General features: G+C 35.4%; 1 protein-coding gene across 1 annotated transcript in view; it reads right to left on the reverse strand.

The window, feature by feature from the left end:
- Positions 1-17,334, reverse strand: part of LOC150102205 (cilia- and flagella-associated protein 36-like) — a 63,603-nt gene extending 46,269 nt beyond the window's left edge. The window contains exon 1 of the mRNA XM_090399206.1: positions 17,226-17,334. Within this exon, the coding sequence (XP_090255332.1) occupies positions 17,226-17,334 (109 nt within the window). The remainder of the gene's footprint in view (positions 1-17,225) is intronic.
- Between the last annotated feature and the right edge of the window lie 4,082 nt (positions 17,335-21,416).

Consider the following 21,416-nt stretch of genomic DNA (forward strand, 5'->3'; position numbering starts at 1 on the left):
GTGAAATGTGGTGGCAAACACGCATCAAATGAATGCCATAAACCCCGCACACTTCCAGCAAAGTGTGCAAACTGCGGAGGACCACACCCTGCAAACTATAGGGGCTGTATAGCATTTCCCCAAAACCAAACGATACAACTCAAAACCAGTAAACCTCTTCAAGAACGCACGTCCTCCCATCAAACCATAGTCGCCACAACGGATGGAAGATCGTATGCTGAAGTCACAAGATCAACCTTCCAAAAAGACCCAAAACCAAATCTGTCACAGCAAACCAACAAACCTATCCTACTGAACATAACAAGCCACTTAGGTGAAATGCTTGCTGAACTCCGACAAACCAACCCAACTCAAGAAGCCAAGGATATCATCTTAAGGCACACCCAATCACTCCTTATGGAAATTTTTGATGGCTAAGTCTAAAAGAAAACCGAAATCGTTACAAATTGTTTCATGGAACGCAAATGGTTTATCTATCAAATTACAGGAGCTGCAGGAGTTTGCAGCAGAAACCCAAGCAGACATCATCCTCATAAATGAATCACATCTTCGTCCAAGTGACAAAATCAGAATTAACGGTTATAGCACTTAACGTACAGACAGATGCTTTGCTAGAGGCGGAGGCACTGCCATCTTTGTGAAAAGAAACATAAAACATAATTCAATAGCCGAACCCCAAACAGAACACATGGAAACTACAGGAATAGGAATACATATGGAAAACATAAGCAGCATTACGATATATGCAGAATACAACCTCCCCCAAATAAAAAAAACTCCTTGAATCTGACTTAGATGTGATACTAAATACAGGCAGAGCAGTGATTATTACCGGAGATTTTAATGCCAAACATTCAATCTGGAACAGCAGAAACATTAACGGAAGAATACTCAACTCTTACACCACTTCAAGAAATATAACAGTAATAGGACCCACTGAACCCACACATTACGGAGCAACCGGACGTCCTGATGTACTAGATATAGCTATATTAAAAAAACATAGCGCACAGCTATCAGATACAAGCAATCAACGACTTAAGTTCTGATCATAACCCCATCATATTACAACTAGGCACCATACAAGATTTAACGGAAAACACTGTCACATTTATAAATTGGAAACAACTTCCCTCAGTCTTCCAGGAAAACCTTGGTCCAATACCGCATATAACATCTGCCGATGATATAGAAAAAGCAGTGAAAAACAACTACTGACAGCTATAACACAGGTAACAAATATAACCAAATGTGCACCATCAAATAAACTCCCAGAGGATATAAAAGGTCTTATCCAAGAGAAAAACAGATTAAGAAGATAATATCAGAGAACAATGGATCCAGTAGATAAACAAGCAGTCAATAGAGCAACAAACCAGGTTCGATATGCCCTGATGGACCACCGTAACCAACTCTGGAATAACAAAATTCACCAATTAAACACAGAGGATCAATCAATATGGAAAATGATGAAATCACTCCGTTCAAAGCGTTTTACAATTCCTCCAATCCAAGGTGAATCTAATGTTGTCTACAAGGACGAGGAAAAAGCTGAAGCATTTGCTGACAGCTTAGAAAAACAATGCAGCCTCAATTATATCAATACAGATATAAATTTCATAAGTAAAATTCACACCCAAGTGCGTAAAATAACTCAAAATGCCTCACTCCAATCCAATAACAAATCCGTGTCACCAACAGAAATATATGAGATTTTAAGAAAACTAAATAACAAAAAGGCTCCGGGTCCAGATGGAATAACAAACAAGGTGCTCAAGCTATTTCCCCGCAAAGGGATTATGCATCTGGTAGCCATCATTAATGCCATCCTCCGGCTAAATTATTTCCCAGAGCGATGGAAAATTGCCGACGTTTTCCTAATTCCCAAACCTGGAAAAAATACACAGTTTCCTGACTGTGTATTTTTTAGCACTGTGAGAATAGCACTGTGTATTACAGTGCTATTCTCACACGGGTTCAAGAGGCAACAAATATCAACCATGTCATTCAAGATGAACAATTCGGCTTTAGGAAATATCACTCCACAAAGCTACATATTTACAGAGTTACCGAACATATAACCCAAGGTTATGAATGGCACCAACACTCTGGCGCAGTTTTCCTGGACATCACTCAGGCATTTGATAGGGTGTGGCATCACGGACTAATTTTTAAACTACACAAAGTTGGTATTCCATTACCACTAGTTCTACTTATCAAGTCATATCTAAATAACAGAAAATTTAAAATAAAACTCAACGGTATCAGATCCACAGATAGGAGAATCACGGCCGGAGTCCCTCAAGGCTCTCTGTTATCTCTCCTACTCTTCTCCATATACATGACAATCTTCCCAAACTGTCCCCATTTATCACCGCTCTATATGCCGACGACACAATCATTATAGCCAGATCCCTCCGTCCACACCTGGCCACAATCAAGCTGCAGAGAGCAGTCAATGAATTGGAGGATTGATACACCAAATGGCGTATCGCAATAAATCCAAACAAAAGCTCTGCAGTACTTTTCACCAGACGTAAAGCAGAACCGAATACAAGCATACAAATGTTTGGTAAAATCATCCCTTGACACAATTCTACCAAATATCTGGGAGTTCATCTTGATACACGTCTAAACTTCAAGTCATATATGGATAATGTCGCCACTAAGGCAAGTCAGACAATAGCACAGCTATATCCACTTTTGAATAGGAACAGCTTCCTAAGCATAAGCAACAAAATTCTCCTTTACAAATCGGTTATCAGACCGCAATTAACTTACGCCTCTCCAACCTGGGGTCACACGACTAAAAGCAACATCAACAGACTTCAGATAATACAGAACAAATGCCTAAGAATGGCATTTAATGCCCCATGGTTCATCAGAAACATCCAGTTACATCAAGAAGCCAACCTTCCAGATATCAAGACCTACATGATAGGCATTGCGGAGAAATTCTTCACAATCACGGATAATCACCCAAATCAGCTAGTTCGACAAGTAGTGGACTACAAGCCCTCAGATCGTTTCAAACATAAAAAACCGAAATCCTCCATCGCAAGATAAAGCTAATACAGCTTACAATGCTCATAATGAGGGGGTAATTTACCCACAATAATCCTCTCATACACAAGCTAAAATCAGATGAAGGGATAAAGAGTTAAGGACTCAGTCCATCAACCAATTAAGTTCAGTGAACCCTTCAACTTTTTGTGATCTGTTTTTTTTTTAATTTAAAAATAACTATGATTAAAAAGCGATGTATATTTGAATTTCATGAATTGTATTCTTGGTGATATTTTGTAGTAATTATGTATTTCAATTAGTTATATTAACATTGCATTGCCGGTAAAGGCGTGGCAATTTTTAACTAAGAAGTTCGTTGTATTTTTACAAGTTAGTATTGGTTAACTTTAAAAATAAATATCATTTAATTATAAAGATAGAAGCTCAGCAAATCTGTTTTAAAAAAATCACAGTCAATATATCAACTGTTTTGAAATTTCACATTCACTTGAATATGTGAGCTTGAAGTACTATTTGGAATGACAAATGACAGAGATACAAAGTTATTAATTGAATGTTTAGCGTTTAATAATCATCTAAAATTGACAATTGACATTAATGGCTTTAGGGGCGAAACAAGATGCTTTTCATATTCCCCGCTATTCTGTTAGGGCTACAGTGTGGGAAAAATTTTATGAGCAATTTGCTCGCCCTGAATGGGTATGGAGATTATGTATCACTACAGGAAGTTAAAATGGCTTTTGGTCTTTTATGTTTAAATATATGTCCGTTGCCTCGTAGGCTACAGCTACTAGATCATTGGGGTGTATGGACGTTTTTAGGAAAAACTTTGTTCCTAAATATTGTAGGAAAGAGAGGATATAAGGAATATTTGTATTTCGATTAAGTTGGTTGTTTCTGACGCACCATAGGGCGTTTAGAATCATTTGCAAGCACTTGTTTTGTACACGCTGCAGTTTGAGAATATTAGTATTGGAGGTATGGCTCCAGGCTCGAGAGGCGTAAGTGACTATGAGACGAATCATCAGCTGGTATAAAATCAATTTGATTCTGATGTTTAGCTTGCTGTTCCTGTTAATTAGGCGGTAGATCTGGACGATGGCTTTAGATGCCTTTGCACACATAATCTTGATGTGCTGGTTAAAAGTTAGTTTTTTGTTGTATATGACACCAAGTTATTTTGTTTCTGTCTGCCAGGGAATTTTAGTATTGAATAGAAAGACGTCTCCTGCAGGAGATATCGATCTTTTCGTGAAGAGAATGGCTGAGCTCTTTTGGGGATTTACTTGTAATCTCCATTTGGAGAACCATTTCTCTAACTTTAGAAGAACTAACTTTAACTCTAACTTTTTAGTAACAAGGTGTGGCCGAAGATATCTGGTTAATAATGCTGTATCATCCGCATATAGAGCCATGTTGGATGACATGGGTTGTGCGGAATGTCTGACATGTATATAGAGAACAGTAATGAAGTCAGTAGAGATCCCTGCAGTACACCAGCTAAGATATGGCGCTGGGATGAGGCGGTACCATTTATCTTGACTTGCATGCTTCTATTCTGTAGATATGATCTAACTAGGTGTACCATTTTTCAGTGAGATACTGGCTGAGATAAGTTTATGTAACAATCCAAAGTGCCAAATTTTATCAAATGCTTTGGAAAAATCAAGAAAAACAGCTCCAGTGCATTGATACCAGTTGTAGCTGGTGATAATATATTCAACTATTCTAAGGATTTGTTGGGTAGTACTATAGTTTTAGGCAACACCATAGTACTACCCAACAAACCCTTGCAGAGAAAGAGGATAACTTTCCCTGCAATTTTACCCAAGTTGGAGATGAGACTGATAGGACGATAATTTTGAGGCAAGTGTGGGTTCTTGCCTGGCTTATGTATTGGGATTGCATTAGCCAGCTTCCAAATGGGAGGAAAATAGTGAAACCTTAAGAATGCATTTATTATTATGGTCAGATGCACTACAGCTTTTTGGGGAAGCAGCTTGATCACTTTATTTGTGATGCCATCTGGACCAGGAGGTTTTTTGTTCTTTAAATTTTTTATGATATCATATATTTCAGCAGGTATCATCTAAAACAGTGGTGGTGAACCTTTTTATGTGCGCATGCCAAAAATTTACCAATCAAATTGCTGACATATCGAAGTTTTTAATAAGGGAAATATTAATAGAAAATTAATCTAACTTAATTAATTAATTTCTAAATTTATAACATATATCAAAAAAGCATCAGCTAACGCCTTTTATTCCCATATAGGGAGTAGGCGAGGCCGTTTTAGCCCTATCTAACTATATACATATATATAATATTTTATAAATAATTATTTATAATTTTATAAAAAATATTTATAATTGTATAAATAATATTTTATTTTATTTATAATATTTATTTATATATAAATTTATAATATTATTCAGTGTAAAATTGATGATGGTATTATTAAATTGATTTTAATGATGGTTTGAAAAAAAAAACGGTAGTGAGAAATATTTATGCATTGTAACTCACCATAGAGGTCAGCTTGAGCAGGGGAAGCAGCAGAAGGATGTCAACTTGTCGGCGAAACGCTTACTGTATTTACTCGAATATAAATTGCCCTCGCGTATAACTTGCACCCCAGATTTTACTTTACGAAAAAAGATATTAAAAAGTTTTGCATATACCTCGCACACGAAAAATGTTTAAACATGTCATGTCAAAGCCATAGTAACTCGCTCCCCGCGGTTAACAACACGACCTCCCCAATAGCCATAATACTGCAGATGCAAGAAAAACAAGTAGTTTTATTTTATCCCTGAATAAGGTACAGGGCCTTTTGTAGTCTGTGTAATATATTCATTAGTTAGCGCCGTTTTTATTCCAGCTGTTTGTAATTGCACTCAACAAATAGTGTAATTACAAACAGCTGGAATAAAAACGGCGCTAACTAATGAATCACATGTCCCCTCTCACAGAAATTATGCTGTATAGACTCAAGCAAAACCATATGTTGCACCAGAAACACAGTATCTAACTAAAAACTGTCCAATTTTTCAATTACATGAGCTGCGGGCACGACTCACACAAAGTTTCAACCAAGGGTTGAAACTTTGTGTGAGTCGTGCCCGCCGGTAATGAGAAGCATTGTCGGAACGATAAACGACACCCGTCGTGAATGTGTTAAAACTAAGAAATATATAATGAATGTTGTTATGACAGTTTCAGATGTTATGGAATTGGTTGAGGATAATTAGCATTTCAAGTCAACAATTGTAGGTTGCCTTTGTCTTTGGGTCGCGCGATCTTTTGTTAATGCCGCATCAATCACATGCACGTCTTCATAGCTGCTCTCTCATGTAAAACAAAATTTAACTTGTACGTACTGTAACAATTAAAAAAAAAGGTTGAATAATTTATAAGCGTATAAAAGGATATCACTTGTAAATCGTCGACGTGCCACCTCTGGCACGCCTACCATAGGTTCGCCATCTAGGATCTAAAAGATGGAAAACTAGCAAGTTTTTTAAATGAAACAATTATCGTAACCATATGTTAACCATCTTGTCGGTTATACACAAATGAAGTCCTAGTGAATTACTGATGGTATGAGATGAGTTACAGACTAAAAACGGTGCTAGCATAACAGGAAATCAGTAAAATAGAAAACAATGCATTTAAGGTTGTCTGTGTAAGATAAAAGCTAACATGACAAAGTATTTGGTTGGCTGCTGCTATAGGCCAGGGAATGCAAAGGATTATGTGGGCGATATGTATCAACAAATAAATTCAATAAATAGAGGGAGGGTAATTATTATGGGTGACTTTAATTGTGTGGCAATTTTTTAAGTTTCTCGTAGTTCGACATCCTAGGTAGGGAGGTGACTGAAGCAGATAAACTGGGTTGAATTATTGTGCGAACTGAAGTTCGTGTATTACGAGAATATGCTAGGGAATTGTAGCCCCTATGACTAGATTATTTAATCTGAATCTCAGCTTGGGTAGAGTTCCAAGGGAATGGAAGGAGATAAAAATAGTTCCATTGCATAAAGATGGTTCCAAGACCGCTGTAGCTAATTATAGACCAATTAGTATTTCAGGAGTGGTGGTCAAAGTATTGGAGAAGTTGGTTAAAGAAAAAATTCAGTAATGGGTGGATAGGAATGTATTGTATGGGAGGGACAGCAATGCTTAGTGAAGGGTAGGTCTGCTTCAGTAACCCACTCAAGTTTGATAGGATGCCGCATGGAATCTTGATTCATAAATTACATCAAATGGGTATGGACATGAAGCTGATGATGTAGATAAGATATTGCTTGATGGAGAGATACTAGATAGTATTTTATACAGATGTACAATTCTGTAGAAGGCCTGCGACTAGCGGCGTACCACAGGACTCTGTACTTAGACCGTTACTGTTTAATTTTTTCATTAGTGAAATAGGAAATAATATGAGGGGGAAACATTCAGTTGTTTGCAGATGATGCAAAATTAGGTAGAACAATAGTCAACAAAGATGACGTTGATATTTTATAGAATGATTTAAATAGACTGGCAGTATGGGCAAAAGAGAACGGGTAGCAATTTAATACGTAAGTGTAAGGTTATGGAGTGAAAAGATCACCAGCTGTGTACAATCCCATCAATATGGTACGCAGATGGTAATCTTTACACATTCCGAAATACATAACCTTACACTTTTCCACATTACCATTACCATGCATTTGCCATATTCCAAAAAATTGATGAAGTCATTGATTGGGGGGGGGGGGAATAGGTTATCGTAGGATTACCTGGTTAGTGAAGAACACCCTGACATGTAGAGATAAAAAGGTTATTATTCCACTTCATAAGATTTTGATAAGGTCTCATCTGGATTACTGCGCACAGATCTGGTCGCCTGGGTTTCTTGGCGAAACCCAGGTGACCCAGTGGATTCAGAGGAGAGTAACTAAGATACAATGGTTTCCTTCTCTAAATAATTCAATCACTAATATGAAATATTTTATGACTCTCTCTCTCTCTCTTCAAACTACTAATACCATATGATGGATAATTATAGAATCACTTAAATAATAGAACAGGCCAAATGGCTACAGAAATCATAAAAGAAAGTAAAAAATCTCTGGACGTTCTTCACGCCAACTTAGTCAAGCGTTAAAATATTTGAGTAGCGATCATCAGTAACACTTTTAATACTTTCAAAGATCGGAGAGAATGTGCTGGAGAGTAATTTTTAACATTTCCTTATGTTCATTGACGTGTTCAAGTAGAAGTGGCGTTGCACGTGCATGAACTAGCAAATTAAATCGATGAGACCTAATCAAATCTTTTTTTCCACAAGAGGGCGCAGTGCCCTTGTTTGATTTAAGGAATATTATGAATGCGATATACCGATGTGAATAAATGAGATGAGATAAGGATGAATGGTATATTGTAATTGACACATGGTGCAACAGATTTGAGTACCATGACCATAATGAGAAAACTTGCTGCTCCTCCCTGCCCTCCTAAGCAAGTAAACATAAGAGCCTCCGTAGCTAGGTTTCGACGATGCCCTTTGGTTGGAAAGACCTGGGTTCGAATCCCGTCCAAGTCACAAAGAATCTTTATCAGGGCTTTTCAAGTGAAGGTGAGTTAGTCAGTCTCATATGGTGATGGAAGATTTTTCTTCCCAGAAACTCGTTTTTTATTCCACAAAAACAGGAAAACTGGCCAGAAGAACACACGCAATTTACAGACTTAAGATATTATGGAATAATGAATAATAACCTCATTCCACAGGATCTGGTTTTACGGTCTACAATAATAACAACTGGCATGCCTTTTTTTTAAAACATACGTTTTGTTCATGTAAACATTACTTACTCTTATCCTGAATCTGTTCTAGTGCAGAATACTTTTCTCATGTACGCCCCCCCCACACACACACACTCCATCCTAGCCGAAACCTCCATAAAAAAATCCATATTTCAACAGAGATTCAATGTACTGTACTCTACGTTGCGATTTCAACAGAAAGTCCAGTAAGCTCTAAATATAGATTTAAACCCATTCGTGAATGGGATATATATCAAAAAGAAAGAAAACAAGAACAACAAGAACAAAAAAAAAAAATAATAATGTCTCTTTTATCAATTCAAACTATTTATTTTTTATGAAGTTAATTTTTAAAAGTATTTACATTTTTAAGGATTTTATAAATTTGTAGATTATTTTTATACACCCAACTAATCTTGCCGTTAGGGTTTATGAACTTTAACAGTGAGGTTCATAAACTCCAGTTTTTCAGGGTCTATGACCTTATCTGCTGCAGAATGACTAATAACATATGCGGTGCTTTTAGTAAACAGGTGATACGCATAGTCAATTTAATGATCGTTTGGCGTCTCTTTCTATACAGCTGCAGAATTTTGTTCATTGTGCTTTTCACTTCATCAGAATTCTAAACTAGATGCCTAATAGTAATGGATAGATTTATAATAAGTTAAAAATCATAGTGGTCCAGAGAGAGAGAGAGAGACCCATGGCAGTTCATAAATATATGAACTGTCATGGGTATGCCACGATTATACGATAGTAAATTAACTGCGTTAGTGTGTGATTTTAGGGCAGAAAAAATCTATGTGCATGCACTGAAATATAAATTTCAAAAAAATCCAAAAGTTATTTTAAAATGTTTACAACAAAAATAATTTTTATAAAGTTTTTTTTTTTTTCTTTGTTTGCGTTCTATAACATTACGGAAACCAAGATGATCAAGTTTTGATGATAAAACCATTCATACCGTTTGGCCAAAAGACGTTTTATACTAAGTTAAGAGTTTATTTTAATAAATGCTTAGAGAAGACTTGAGTTCGATTCTCATCATGACGAGAGAATCTTTATATGGACTTTTTGAATTGAAAGTGAGTTAGCATCTCATGCAGAGATTTTTCCTCCCGAAACGTCGTTTTTTTTTTTTTTTTTTTTAATTCCTTGTTAAGGCAAAATCGACCAGAGAGCAAAGACAATTAGCAGGTTTTCTTTCTTTCTTTCTTTTTTTTTTTTTTCAAAGGAACCGTGTGATGATTTTTTTTTAAGGGTTTAGTGTTTCCTCTTTTTCTTTCCAGTATTTTATGTTCTAATTATGTAATTCCAAAATTTGTCTTCAGAGGGTTTTTTGTAATTATTATATAAAATTAGTTCTGTTGTATTATTCGCTATGCTTAGCTAGCAAGTATTAGCTCCTGCAGTAAACGAATGCTTTCCCTTCTTGCAGACAGCCTCAACAGAGGAAGCTTAGGTATTTATCAATAATATTTTCGACCTTAGGGGATTTATTTATCAATATGCTTGATATTTATTGACCCTTAGATAAAATTCTGCTATTTTATTGTATATCATTGTAGTATATTTTAAAGTACCGGTAATATGCAAATTCTAAATTATTCTATATCTTCTAAATCCCAACCATCAGCAACTACGCTGGGGAACATTCGAATTTACTTTTATTTCTCAATAAATATTTGATTTCGAGATTATGTTGAAATATTTAGATACAAAACTATTCTGTTTCTCTTAGTTTTAGAACTTGCTTTAAAGAACTAAACTCTGCTAATCTTCGCCTTAGGTGAAGATTTATTTTCTCATCCGATCAAATTCAACAGATGAACGACAACGGTCTCCTTTTTAGATTAAAATATGTGATTACAGTTTTATGTTATAGTTTATACTTTTAAAGGATATCAATGTAATGAAATTAAAATCCTTTATAAATCTTATACATTGCACCAGTGGCGCACCCAGGGAGGGAGCAGAGGGGCCCTCCCCCCCCCCCCCAAAAGGAAAAAACAATAGAAAATTTTCCAAAAATCCTTTTCCTAATTAAAATTATTATTATTATTATTTAATTTATGTTGCGTCGTATCTTCTATTTCTATACTACTAATGAATTAGCGATCATTGCAGTTGCTCAGTCATTGGTCGTATACGATGCGTAGTGTGTATTCTCAAATCGTCTACTCAACTCGCCCCCCCCCCAGATTAAATCCTGAGTGGGCCACTGCATTGCACTAATAGCAGGTCTCCATTATAATGGTATTTTCCATTATCTGTGCATAATACCATTCAAAGAGATGTTTATTGTTATTATTATGACTTTATTCGCAGAACTGAAACACAGCCAAAACAAGAAATCATTCAAACACCAATTTGACTGGTGATACTGCACATTTCAGATTCTACCCAATTTTAAGTAGCTTCCTAAAATACGACTGTTTTTTTTTTTTTTTTTTTTTTTTATACGATATGTGGTTAATTCGTTTGTTTACATGTATTTTGTGTAAATAGTTGGATAACTTCTTTGAAATTAAATAGAATGCACCAATAACATGTCAACAAGAATGTCAATAAGAATGACACTGGTGTGTTTAAGCCACAACCGGCCGACTTCGATTGCCAAATCTCGATATGTAGTAATTTTTTTTTATGTTGATGTTGCTATCAGTGGGTGCTGCGATGTTAATAATCCAAACTTCTCGATGTTCAGTAAATGTGATCTCAGGTCTATTGTGTTCCAAATGTCAATCAGTTTGTATTCTAAATTCTCAGAGAATTTTTGCTGCTTCTTCGTTTTCCAATACTATTTCTATTTTATGCTGCCACCAGTTATCAGAAATAGAAAAACCATGTTTTTTTGCATACATGCCAATGAATTATTTTGGCCACTTGATCATGGCGGTATTTACAGTCAGTTTGAGCTATCTTGCCGCAGGCACCGATCAGATGTTTTACAGTTTCATCTTTCTGATAGCATAATCTGGATTACTGCTATCACTGTCATTCTCAATTTTTTTATTTCATTGCAACGCCTGTAACGCCTGCTCTTGAGCTACTAGAAGGAATCCTTCTGTTTCTTTTATAATATATCCATATTACAGTCATTGCCACGTCTCGGTCATATTAGCTTTTTCTTCGGTGTCTTGCATAAATTAGGGTTTATTTCTTGTGCGCGCATATAGGTTATATATATATGCGTATAATTCGATAAGATATGGGTTAGGATGAGCCTTCGTTAAATGATTCGGTCATTGGTGCACACACACAGGAAGTTCTGTTTGTCCGTATAAGCCTTTCCAGACAGTTATTCCTCTTAGACAAGCAATGTGGATTATTTTTTCACTGATTAAACACCCAGGATATCTCACCTTTTGAGAAAACAGTCACTTCTGATGTTTTTCGAAATCGTAGTTCCAGACAGAAGGCACCCACAATAAGCTCTTTACTTACTTCACGATTACTGACCAGCACTATTTTTAAATGGTGACGCACGTGAGCATTTTGCATTTATGCTGCATAAGTGACATTTACATACATCTGCATAACGGTTACTAATTTAGTGATCGGTATGTGTAGATACAACCGGTTAAAACCACTTCATGGTTGATGCATAGTTAATTTTCGAGTTTTGCGGTCCAGTTTGTCCAAGTTTCCATTTATCTAATCTACTATGCCAGCTGTGTATCGGATCACTTGTACAGCCCAAGAGTTCATTGCTCGAATTGTGTTCAATACGTTAAGTTTTGTTCTCAGAATGTTCCTGATAAGGTTTCACAAGTGAAACCTTATCAAAATGCACCAATAGAAGGTGAATATACGGACGCTTTGAGCGTTCGTCACTTTCTATAAGGTTCAGCTAGGACAACTCGTAGTATGGCGGTGGTGTATTCCCGCAAGCTCTCTGGTCAATTTTCGCACGAAACTTTTATAGTTTCTGTATTCGGCTTTGAAATGATGTTGGATTTAATATACACTTCATTTATATAATTTTGCATTGCTGAAATGAAGCCTTTTGGCTTTTTATTTTAGTAAATTTCTAGTGACTTTAGGATCCAGGAGTGTGGGAGGGAGTAGATGCTTTCTTGTAGTCTATCCATGCCATGTTTACGTTCGTTTTTTCGTGTTTTTGAATTTCTGGGGATTATTTTATCAATAAGAATCTAGTGTTTGTTCTTCTAGATTTTTTAAAATTGCCTGTCTGTTTAAGTAGTGGCATATAGAGTTTACTATGACTGCAATGAACAGCTTATGCGTAGTTGGTAGGCATGTTATTGGAGCGTAGTTACCTGGTTTCGAATCCTTATCTTTCATGAAGAGAAAAACGCCCAAATATTGCCTCACCTATGCTCAAGTTTCTTTTTTTTTTAGCTTGTGCACTGTCCATTTCTTTAGTTTATTTCATCTTTGATTCTTTTCCCTTAATCCATGAGGCATTTTAGTTATGTTCAATAGGATTGTCCCAGATTAACTTCCAAAATTCAAATATTTCTTTTTTTTTTTTTTTTTTTATCAGCGAATGATTGCATTTGTATTTCTTTGAAGAGACTGAAAGACGTGAAGTTGGTTTAATCGATATTGAATGTTTTGTATTTGTTGATTCTTGCTTCATATATTTTAATTTTCTGTGACGTCACAATAATTCTTAGCTCTTCAGTAACACAGGCAACTGTCTTGTTGGTCAAATGACATGTATTTATATATTTGTCTTTGATGCTATTATTTTTCAGCTGTCCTTCTTTAAGGCTCTTTAAGTTGCTAAGATCAGCTAGAAGTTTGTTGAATTTTCGTTGTAAACTGATTTTTCATGTTACATATTGCTTTATCTTCGGCTTTTGTCCTTGCGGTTTACAACCAAGCTTCATTATAACGATACAAGCTGTGTTGTATGAGCTGGTTTATTTCCTTTAAACCCTTAGTTGCAATTGTTTTTAACACGTCATCTGCATCTAAGAGATGTTTTAGCCTAGGCTTTCAATGGTAGTAGATGTATAAGGTCATTTATGTTCTAAGTGCTACATACAGTGGCGCACCCAAGGGTTCTGTCCCCCCCCCCCCCCAAAAAAAAATTTCCAAAAATCTTTTCCTAATTAAAATTATTTTTTTTTATTTATGTTGTGTCGTGTCTTCTATTTCTATACTACTTATAAATTAACGGTCACATAAGGTGGGAACACCCTATAGCTCTCTGGAATCATGGCCGCTGTGAATGCAAGGCGAACGAGTAGTGCTCGGGTGGACCGAGAGCTACTTCGTTTGCCAGAGCTGGACCAAAGGAGGTCACAGGTATCATGTATTGGCAATCACTGCAGATGCTCAGTCATAGGCCGTATGCAATGTGTAGTGTGTATTCTCAAATCTACTCAACTTGTCCCCCCCCCAAAAAAAATTAAATCCTGAGTATGCCACTGGTTGCATATCAGTAGCATTCCTGATTACCCTGACTACCTTTGCATCATCAGCAAACAATTGAACAGCTCGTCACGTCCTTACAAATAATAATAATAATAAGTAAGCATTCCAGGTAGGCAAGTCCTACCCTATCTAGGTTTTGGAGACTGAGTGGGCAGTTTAATCTCCACGGGTAGCCAATCAGAGATAGCTAGCCCATGTCTATCACTAATTATAGGCAGCCACCAATGAAGAGGCTGGCAAACAAGTGCTGCCATCTCTTGGCCCTAAACCTAACAGGATATGTTACTGTCTGAAATAATGTGGGTTCTACGGTCGATTTTCTTGAGTTTTCGGGATGAAATACCCGAGTTTCTGGGAGAAAAAACCCGCTTGTCTGAGTGAGATCAACTAACTCGAGAACCAGTCGAAAATATGCTTAGAAAAAGTTCCTCCCGTCGGCGACTAGACTTGAACCATAAGTCTACCTTCGTACGGCCTAGCGCAGAGGACGCAAGCGTCACTTCCACTGAGCTACACAGGCCTCTATAAATACAGATTGTAAAGCAATGGTCCAGAGATTGATCCTGGAGACATTAGTGATCAAGTTAAATTCTGCATATTCAAAATTTAATTTGAATATGCAAAATTGTGCAGAGGATGCAAGCATCACTTCCACTGAGCTACACAGGCTATAAATACTGTATTTACAATCTATAAATACAGATTGTAAAACAATGGTCCAGAGATTGATCCTGGAGGCATTAGTGATCACGTTAAATTTTGCATATTCAAAATTTAATTTGAATATGCAAAATTATTTTGCAAAATGCAAAATCCCCCTCAAAACACACACACACATACCACTTTATGTCCATCAGCTACTTCAAGTTATTAGTTTCATTCCAATGCTATATCATCAAATTTAGGTAAATGGCCTTGCCTTTTGAAAATAAGCAATCGGAAAAGTTATTCTTCCATGTTGATTCTTTCGTTTACTTGCAGAGTAATGATAAAAATTCTTTTAGATGGCATTTAGCCTACAAATATCATTATATACTCCACCTTTGTAATTTTTCCATCCTGCTCTTTATATAATTCATGACGCTTCTTAACGTTATGCTCATGATATTCCTTCCACATACTCTTCTTATGGATTTACTGCAGAATAAAGTTGCACACCCATTTCAACCTATCCTATTTGTTCTTCAAATTCTAACCACCTTTTTAAAGGTGGTTAGAATATTTAATCACCTTTTTAAAGCTTCCATTGCAATGCTGATACCTAATTCAGTAACTGATACTGTGGGATTGAACATAGTATTCTCCTGAGTTTCATACTTTCCAGTCGTATAGTTCAGCAATGTAACCTGTCATAAGTGGAACATCAGTATACTTGGCTACTTCTCCAATCAGTATAGCGCGATGACTATTACTAACTGGTGGCAAAATTCACATTCTTAGCTGGGAATCGCTCTTTGTTAAGGTCAAATCTAACACTCTCTAACCTACAATTCCTTATTTCACATGCTGCTATAAAAAGTTGTCTCGCAAAAACTCATTTCATTTTGATGATTTTTCTTTGCTACTTAATCAATGTTTGGGTACTTTTTTCACCAATGATGATTACTCATTTAGTACTCTGACGGATATACTACATGAGCAATTATCATGGATAGACATATTTCGTGTATTTACATTTAGGGATGCATGTCATTGTCCACAGCAACTGAGCAATCAGGTCTGTAGCAACAGTCCACTATATATTTCATTTTGTCGATCTCCATTTCAAAACAGATAACCTAAAGCCCACTGTTTTATAGAACATTATTACCTTTATTGCCTTCGCGAGTATTTACCATAACAAGGCTAAATCATCTTTCAAACACTCCATTCCAATTACTACACCTGACTCTGAATGCCAGGTTTCTCAAATGCTCACAATCTTAGGTAACAAAGTATTCATCAAGGCAACAAACTGAACCAGATTGCTGGTATCTGTGTATAAACATAACAAGTTACTTCCATGAGTTTTCATGTATACTTACATAGGCAGTGCTTGGTCCCATTCGTGAACTTTCTTTTTCTCTTTCAATAATTCCCATTGACATATTATTATCACTTTTGCATACTTTAACTACACACATTCTCACCATTCCTCTATGATGATCTGCTTTCCCCAACTCTCTGCACTGGATCTCTCTCCAATAAATAATTTCCCCAAGTAAAATTTGGATTATTGTCAAACCCATTCAAGTAATCCATCCCCCTTTACAAGCCTTTTCTAGCATCAAGCTCACCTCATATATCCAAAAACTCATCTATATTCATCATCACAACCGATGCATTGAATCATGATATCATAGCCCTTCTTAACTCAATTGCTGCCTTAGCAATTGTTCGATGTCCTATCTTATACTGTATTTATCACTAATTAAATCATTTATTCTTACGAGCACTGCCATCTCTTTCACTTTTGTTTCTCAAATGCATTCGCCGCATGCTTAGTTTTTGCACTCGCACTTATTTTATTTGTTTGTTTATGACAGAACGTGCAAGATCTGAATAACACACCAGGAATGCCTCTAGAATGAAATGGCGCATGTACTATCTATCTGGTTTTCACATTTTCTATAAAAAATATATCTATTATTTTAAAAAGAAATAAACAATCATGTTACTTTTTATTTTAAAAGGTATATATGACAATTTTAACTGATTACCCAGCAGACAATATTGTTTTTAAAAAAATATTATAATAAAAAATATATATTATTGATGTCTCTAGGGGGTTGTATACTTTGCATAATAAGAAATATGTGGCGTTCTCAGTATAACAATTATATTTATCGTTCAAGATAGTTATGTTTTTTTTGTTGTTGTTTTTCTTTGTTAATACGATTAGGGATAACGCATGTCTTTGCTTATTTCTTTTATTGCAAACTTGGCTTTTAATAAAGAAATCAATATATAGAAGGAGTTTGTAATTATCTTACCTACAGACTTTTGTTCGATGAATGTCATAACCGCAGCGTCCCATACTGGCCCCTTCAAAAATCCCACGAGAGATTCGAATACCCAACTAAACTGCTCGTCATCGGCCATGGTTATACTGAATGAGACAGGAATTCATGTGCTACCTGTAACAATCAGTTACCAGTACCGTTGTCATGGTAACAAATGTTTGTTTTGTGGCGCCTTTTTCTGTATTTTTTTACAGCAGAAAATAAGACTTAGAATATTAAAATCTATTTACCTCCTTACATTTGACTATTCACTATTAAATAAACGTCAACTTACATATATTGTGAATATATTTCTTTTTTTTTCCTTTCTTTTTTCCAATTACTTCCTTATTGCTGCAGGTGTTTTGATTCTACACAACGCCGCTAGTTCACCCCTAGCGAGAGAACGGATCGTTGAAGTTCTTTCAACGCGTGGGTTATATGTAGACTGTATATTCAATTGATTATTACAGGAATGAGTTTCATTTCTTATTATTTTTAGCTATTTTTGCCTGTTTTCGTTTAGGAGTGTCCCTTATTTTAAATACATTGGCTTTTTACTCAAGAAAAACAGGAAAAAATAGCCGTAAAAATAATAGATTTTAAGAGGAGTAACATGGGAATTTCCCAGAAATAATACCTATGAGTTTCATTTCTTTTCAGTGTGAATTAGTTAACGTATCACATGTGATACGTTAACTATAGTGATCAACGTGGTAAAGAGATAGTTTAACCCACAATGTTCAAATGCATTTAACCACAATTCGCAATAGCGAAGTCAGCAACCAACTAACATCTTCGTATTGTTTCACGTGTTGGCACCCAGCAGACAATATTAAGTTTTATCAAGTAACCATAACAAGCAACCCACAAGAAAACTAAGATTTAAATTTTATAAGCATTAATGTGTTTATCTTAAAATAAACTTGACATTTACTACTAATGACCTGGGGAAAGGAGCTTAACAAACCACACAGAATTAGTAAGAAATGCATGAAATTAATTTTTTTTTCCCTTGTCATGCCAGAATGTAAGTTACTTGACAAGAAATTCATGTTTGCATATTTTATCCAAGCATGAGTACACAAAAGTTTACTCATGAAGTATTTTTGCAAATAAGCTGTGCATTGGAATACTGGAGCAATTAAAGTTAGCTGCCTGTATATGTAGCTAGTTATGAAGCTAATTTACATGTTAACTTTTGTTTACTCCTGCTTGAGTAAATGATGAAAATAAGAATATCATTTTTTTTTCTGTCAAGTATAATTTTGTTATTCCATCAGACTCAACTCCCTGGAGTCAATAACTTATTGATGGAAAGCTTCTTCCAGACTTATTCTTCTTCTTTTCAGCCATTTTCCGTCCACTGCTGGATGAAGGCCTCCAGTTCTTTCCACCTTTCTCTGTTCTTGGCAACGGTTGACCAATTTTCCCCAACAAAATATGACAATTCATCACTCCACCTTCTTTTAGGATATCCTCGGCTCGTTTCCCTTCTTTAGGAATCCAGTTCATTAATATGGTGGTCCATTGCTCATCTTCTCTTCTGGATAGATGTTCAGCCCATTTCCATTTTAGTTGCTTGTCGTGAAGAATGATGTCAGTGATGCAAGTCTGGCTTCTTATCTTTTAATGTGATGCCTAGCATCAACCTCTCCATTTTTCTTTGAGTTGTTGTTAATTTATTTGCAGTGCTTTTGTTAGCGACCAAGTTTCACAACCATATGAGATGACTGGAAGTATACACTGAATGTCTTCCTTTTTAAACATAGTGGGACAACATTGTTTTGAAAAATGCTTTTCAATTTTCTGAATGCACTCCAGGCAAGTTGAACTCTCCTATTTATTTCTTTTTTTGGAATCCACAGTTTAGATCAATGAGATGACCTAAGTATGTATATGAAGAGACTCTTTCCAAGAAATTATTTTCTATTATGTTTTTTGGTGTTACAAAATGATTAAACATGATTTTAGTTTTTTCTCCGTTTATCTTTAGACCGACTTTTCTGCTTTCATGATATAGGTTTTCTATCATTATATTAAGGTCTTCTGGAGTGTCTGCAAAAATTATGATATCATCTGCATATCTTAGGTGTGTTAAGTTTCTGTTATTAATTTTTATACCAAGGTTTGTCTAGTTTATATTATTAAATATTTCTTGAAGGACTGCTGTAGAGATTTTGGGTGATAGAGAGTCTCCTTGTCAGACACCTTTTTCAATTGATATTTTATTGCTGCTCTTGTGAAGTTGGATTGTTGCTGTTGCAATGAGATATATTGCCTGGAGGAGGTCTATATATTCTCCAGGAACTCTCTGATTTGGGAGTGCTTTGATCATTGCATTAGTTTTAATTGAATCAAATGCTTTTTCATAATCAATGAAGGCTAAACAGAAAGGCAATATGTTTTCTGCTTTTTCTATTATTTGTTTTACTACATGAATATGATCAATTGTGTTAAAGACTTTACGGAATCCTGCTTGTTCTACTGGTTGATTTGAGTCTAGAAGAGGTGTTAACATGTTTGTTATTACTTTTGCGAGAATTTTGTAGAGATTAGAGAGAATACTAATTGATCTATAGTTCTTTACTTCTTCTCTATCCCCTTTTTTAAATAACAGTATCAGAGTAGCATTTTTCCAATTTTCTGGTATCTTTCTCTCTTCTAGGCATAGATTTAGTAAGTTTGTGACATGGTGAATTATATTGTTTCCTCCCCATTTAATTAATTCTATGTGAATTAGGTCATCATCAGGACATTTTCCATTTGTTTTAATGCTTGTTTTATTTCATCTGAAGTGAATAGGGAGATGAATTCCATATGCGATGGAGAAGAGTTATTTATATTTGATTTATCTATTGAAGGATCACTATAGAGTTCTTTATAAGAATTCTTCTAGCCTGCTTAGGATTTGTTCTTGGTTCCTTATTGTAGTTACATTCTTATCTTTAATTGCAGTTATTTGACTTTTGCCAACTGATAAATGTTTTCTTAGTATTTTCATATTTTTATTGTTTTCAATTGTTTCTTTTATTTTTTTAGTGTTATAAGATCTTATTTCATTTCTCATATTTTCCTTCCAGACTGCAGTGCCTAAATTCCTATCATATTTCCTTCTGAAAATATTCACTTAAGATGCACTCAAAACTTCCACTGATAGCTTATTATATGTATTCACCACACACACACCATCATGGATCTTTCATGCTTCTTGACCACACCTTCACTGATTTCAGGGATGACTGAGTCCACCCACCACCATCAGTCATGAGCTGTATTTGTATCTCGTTTGTAGCTATTCTGAGTAACAGAATAGAAACCTATGTTTCTATTCTGGTAACAGAATAGAAACCTATGTTTCTATTCTGTTACTCAAACTGCAGATGGTATTTCCTTGGTTTGTTTTCTCTGCACAGTTATATAAGCCTCTTATCATCTTGGTTATCTGCTGTTGAGTTCTTTTTAATGTTTTCTTCATGTGCTGAGATATAGTCACCATGTGCAAATCTCACTGAAAAAAACACTTGTGTCTACATTGCAGCATTCCCCTTGGAATGTCCCTTGTCACTCTTCCTAACTTTGCATCATCATCCTTTTAGACAAATTATGGGCTCTACAACCATGTTATAAATAATAATTTTTAATTTCCTGATGTTATGACCTTCATATTAAGGTCATCATCTGGAGTATACACACACACATATATATATATATATATATACAGAGACAAGCTAAATTACGTTTCACACAATGACTTAAAGGAAAGGTTTGCATCATCATCAGATAACTGTATATTACTTTCCAGATCTTCTTCTCTTCAAGGATTAAGCATTTGCCTGTTCCAGTTTCACTGGTCTTTTTACTTCCACTCTCTCTCTTCCTTTGGTCTATATTTATCCATCTCTTTTGGTAGCTGATATCTTTCCATCCTAAACAGATGCTCTTTCTATTTTCTCTAGATATTTACATTGTAAATATTCTAATATCATAATTTTTTATATGGTCCAATTTTGTGCATCCTTTTAATTGCTCTTAAAATTTCATTTCTACTTTCATCTTTCTTTTTAACAGTCCATGTTTCTGAACCATACAATACAAGGGGAGTGGCCATTACTTTATAAAATTTTAGCTGAGTTTCTCCATCTTGTTATTTTATTCAGTGTCCTTTTGATTGTTCCACAG

The sequence above is a fragment of the Typopeltis vanoorti genome, chromosome 10, assembly GCF_054136105.1.
Source record: "Typopeltis vanoorti isolate ZY-2024b chromosome 10, IOZ_Tvanoo_1.0, whole genome shotgun sequence".
Classification (NCBI taxonomy): domain Eukaryota; kingdom Metazoa; phylum Arthropoda; class Arachnida; order Uropygi; family Thelyphonidae; genus Typopeltis; species Typopeltis vanoorti.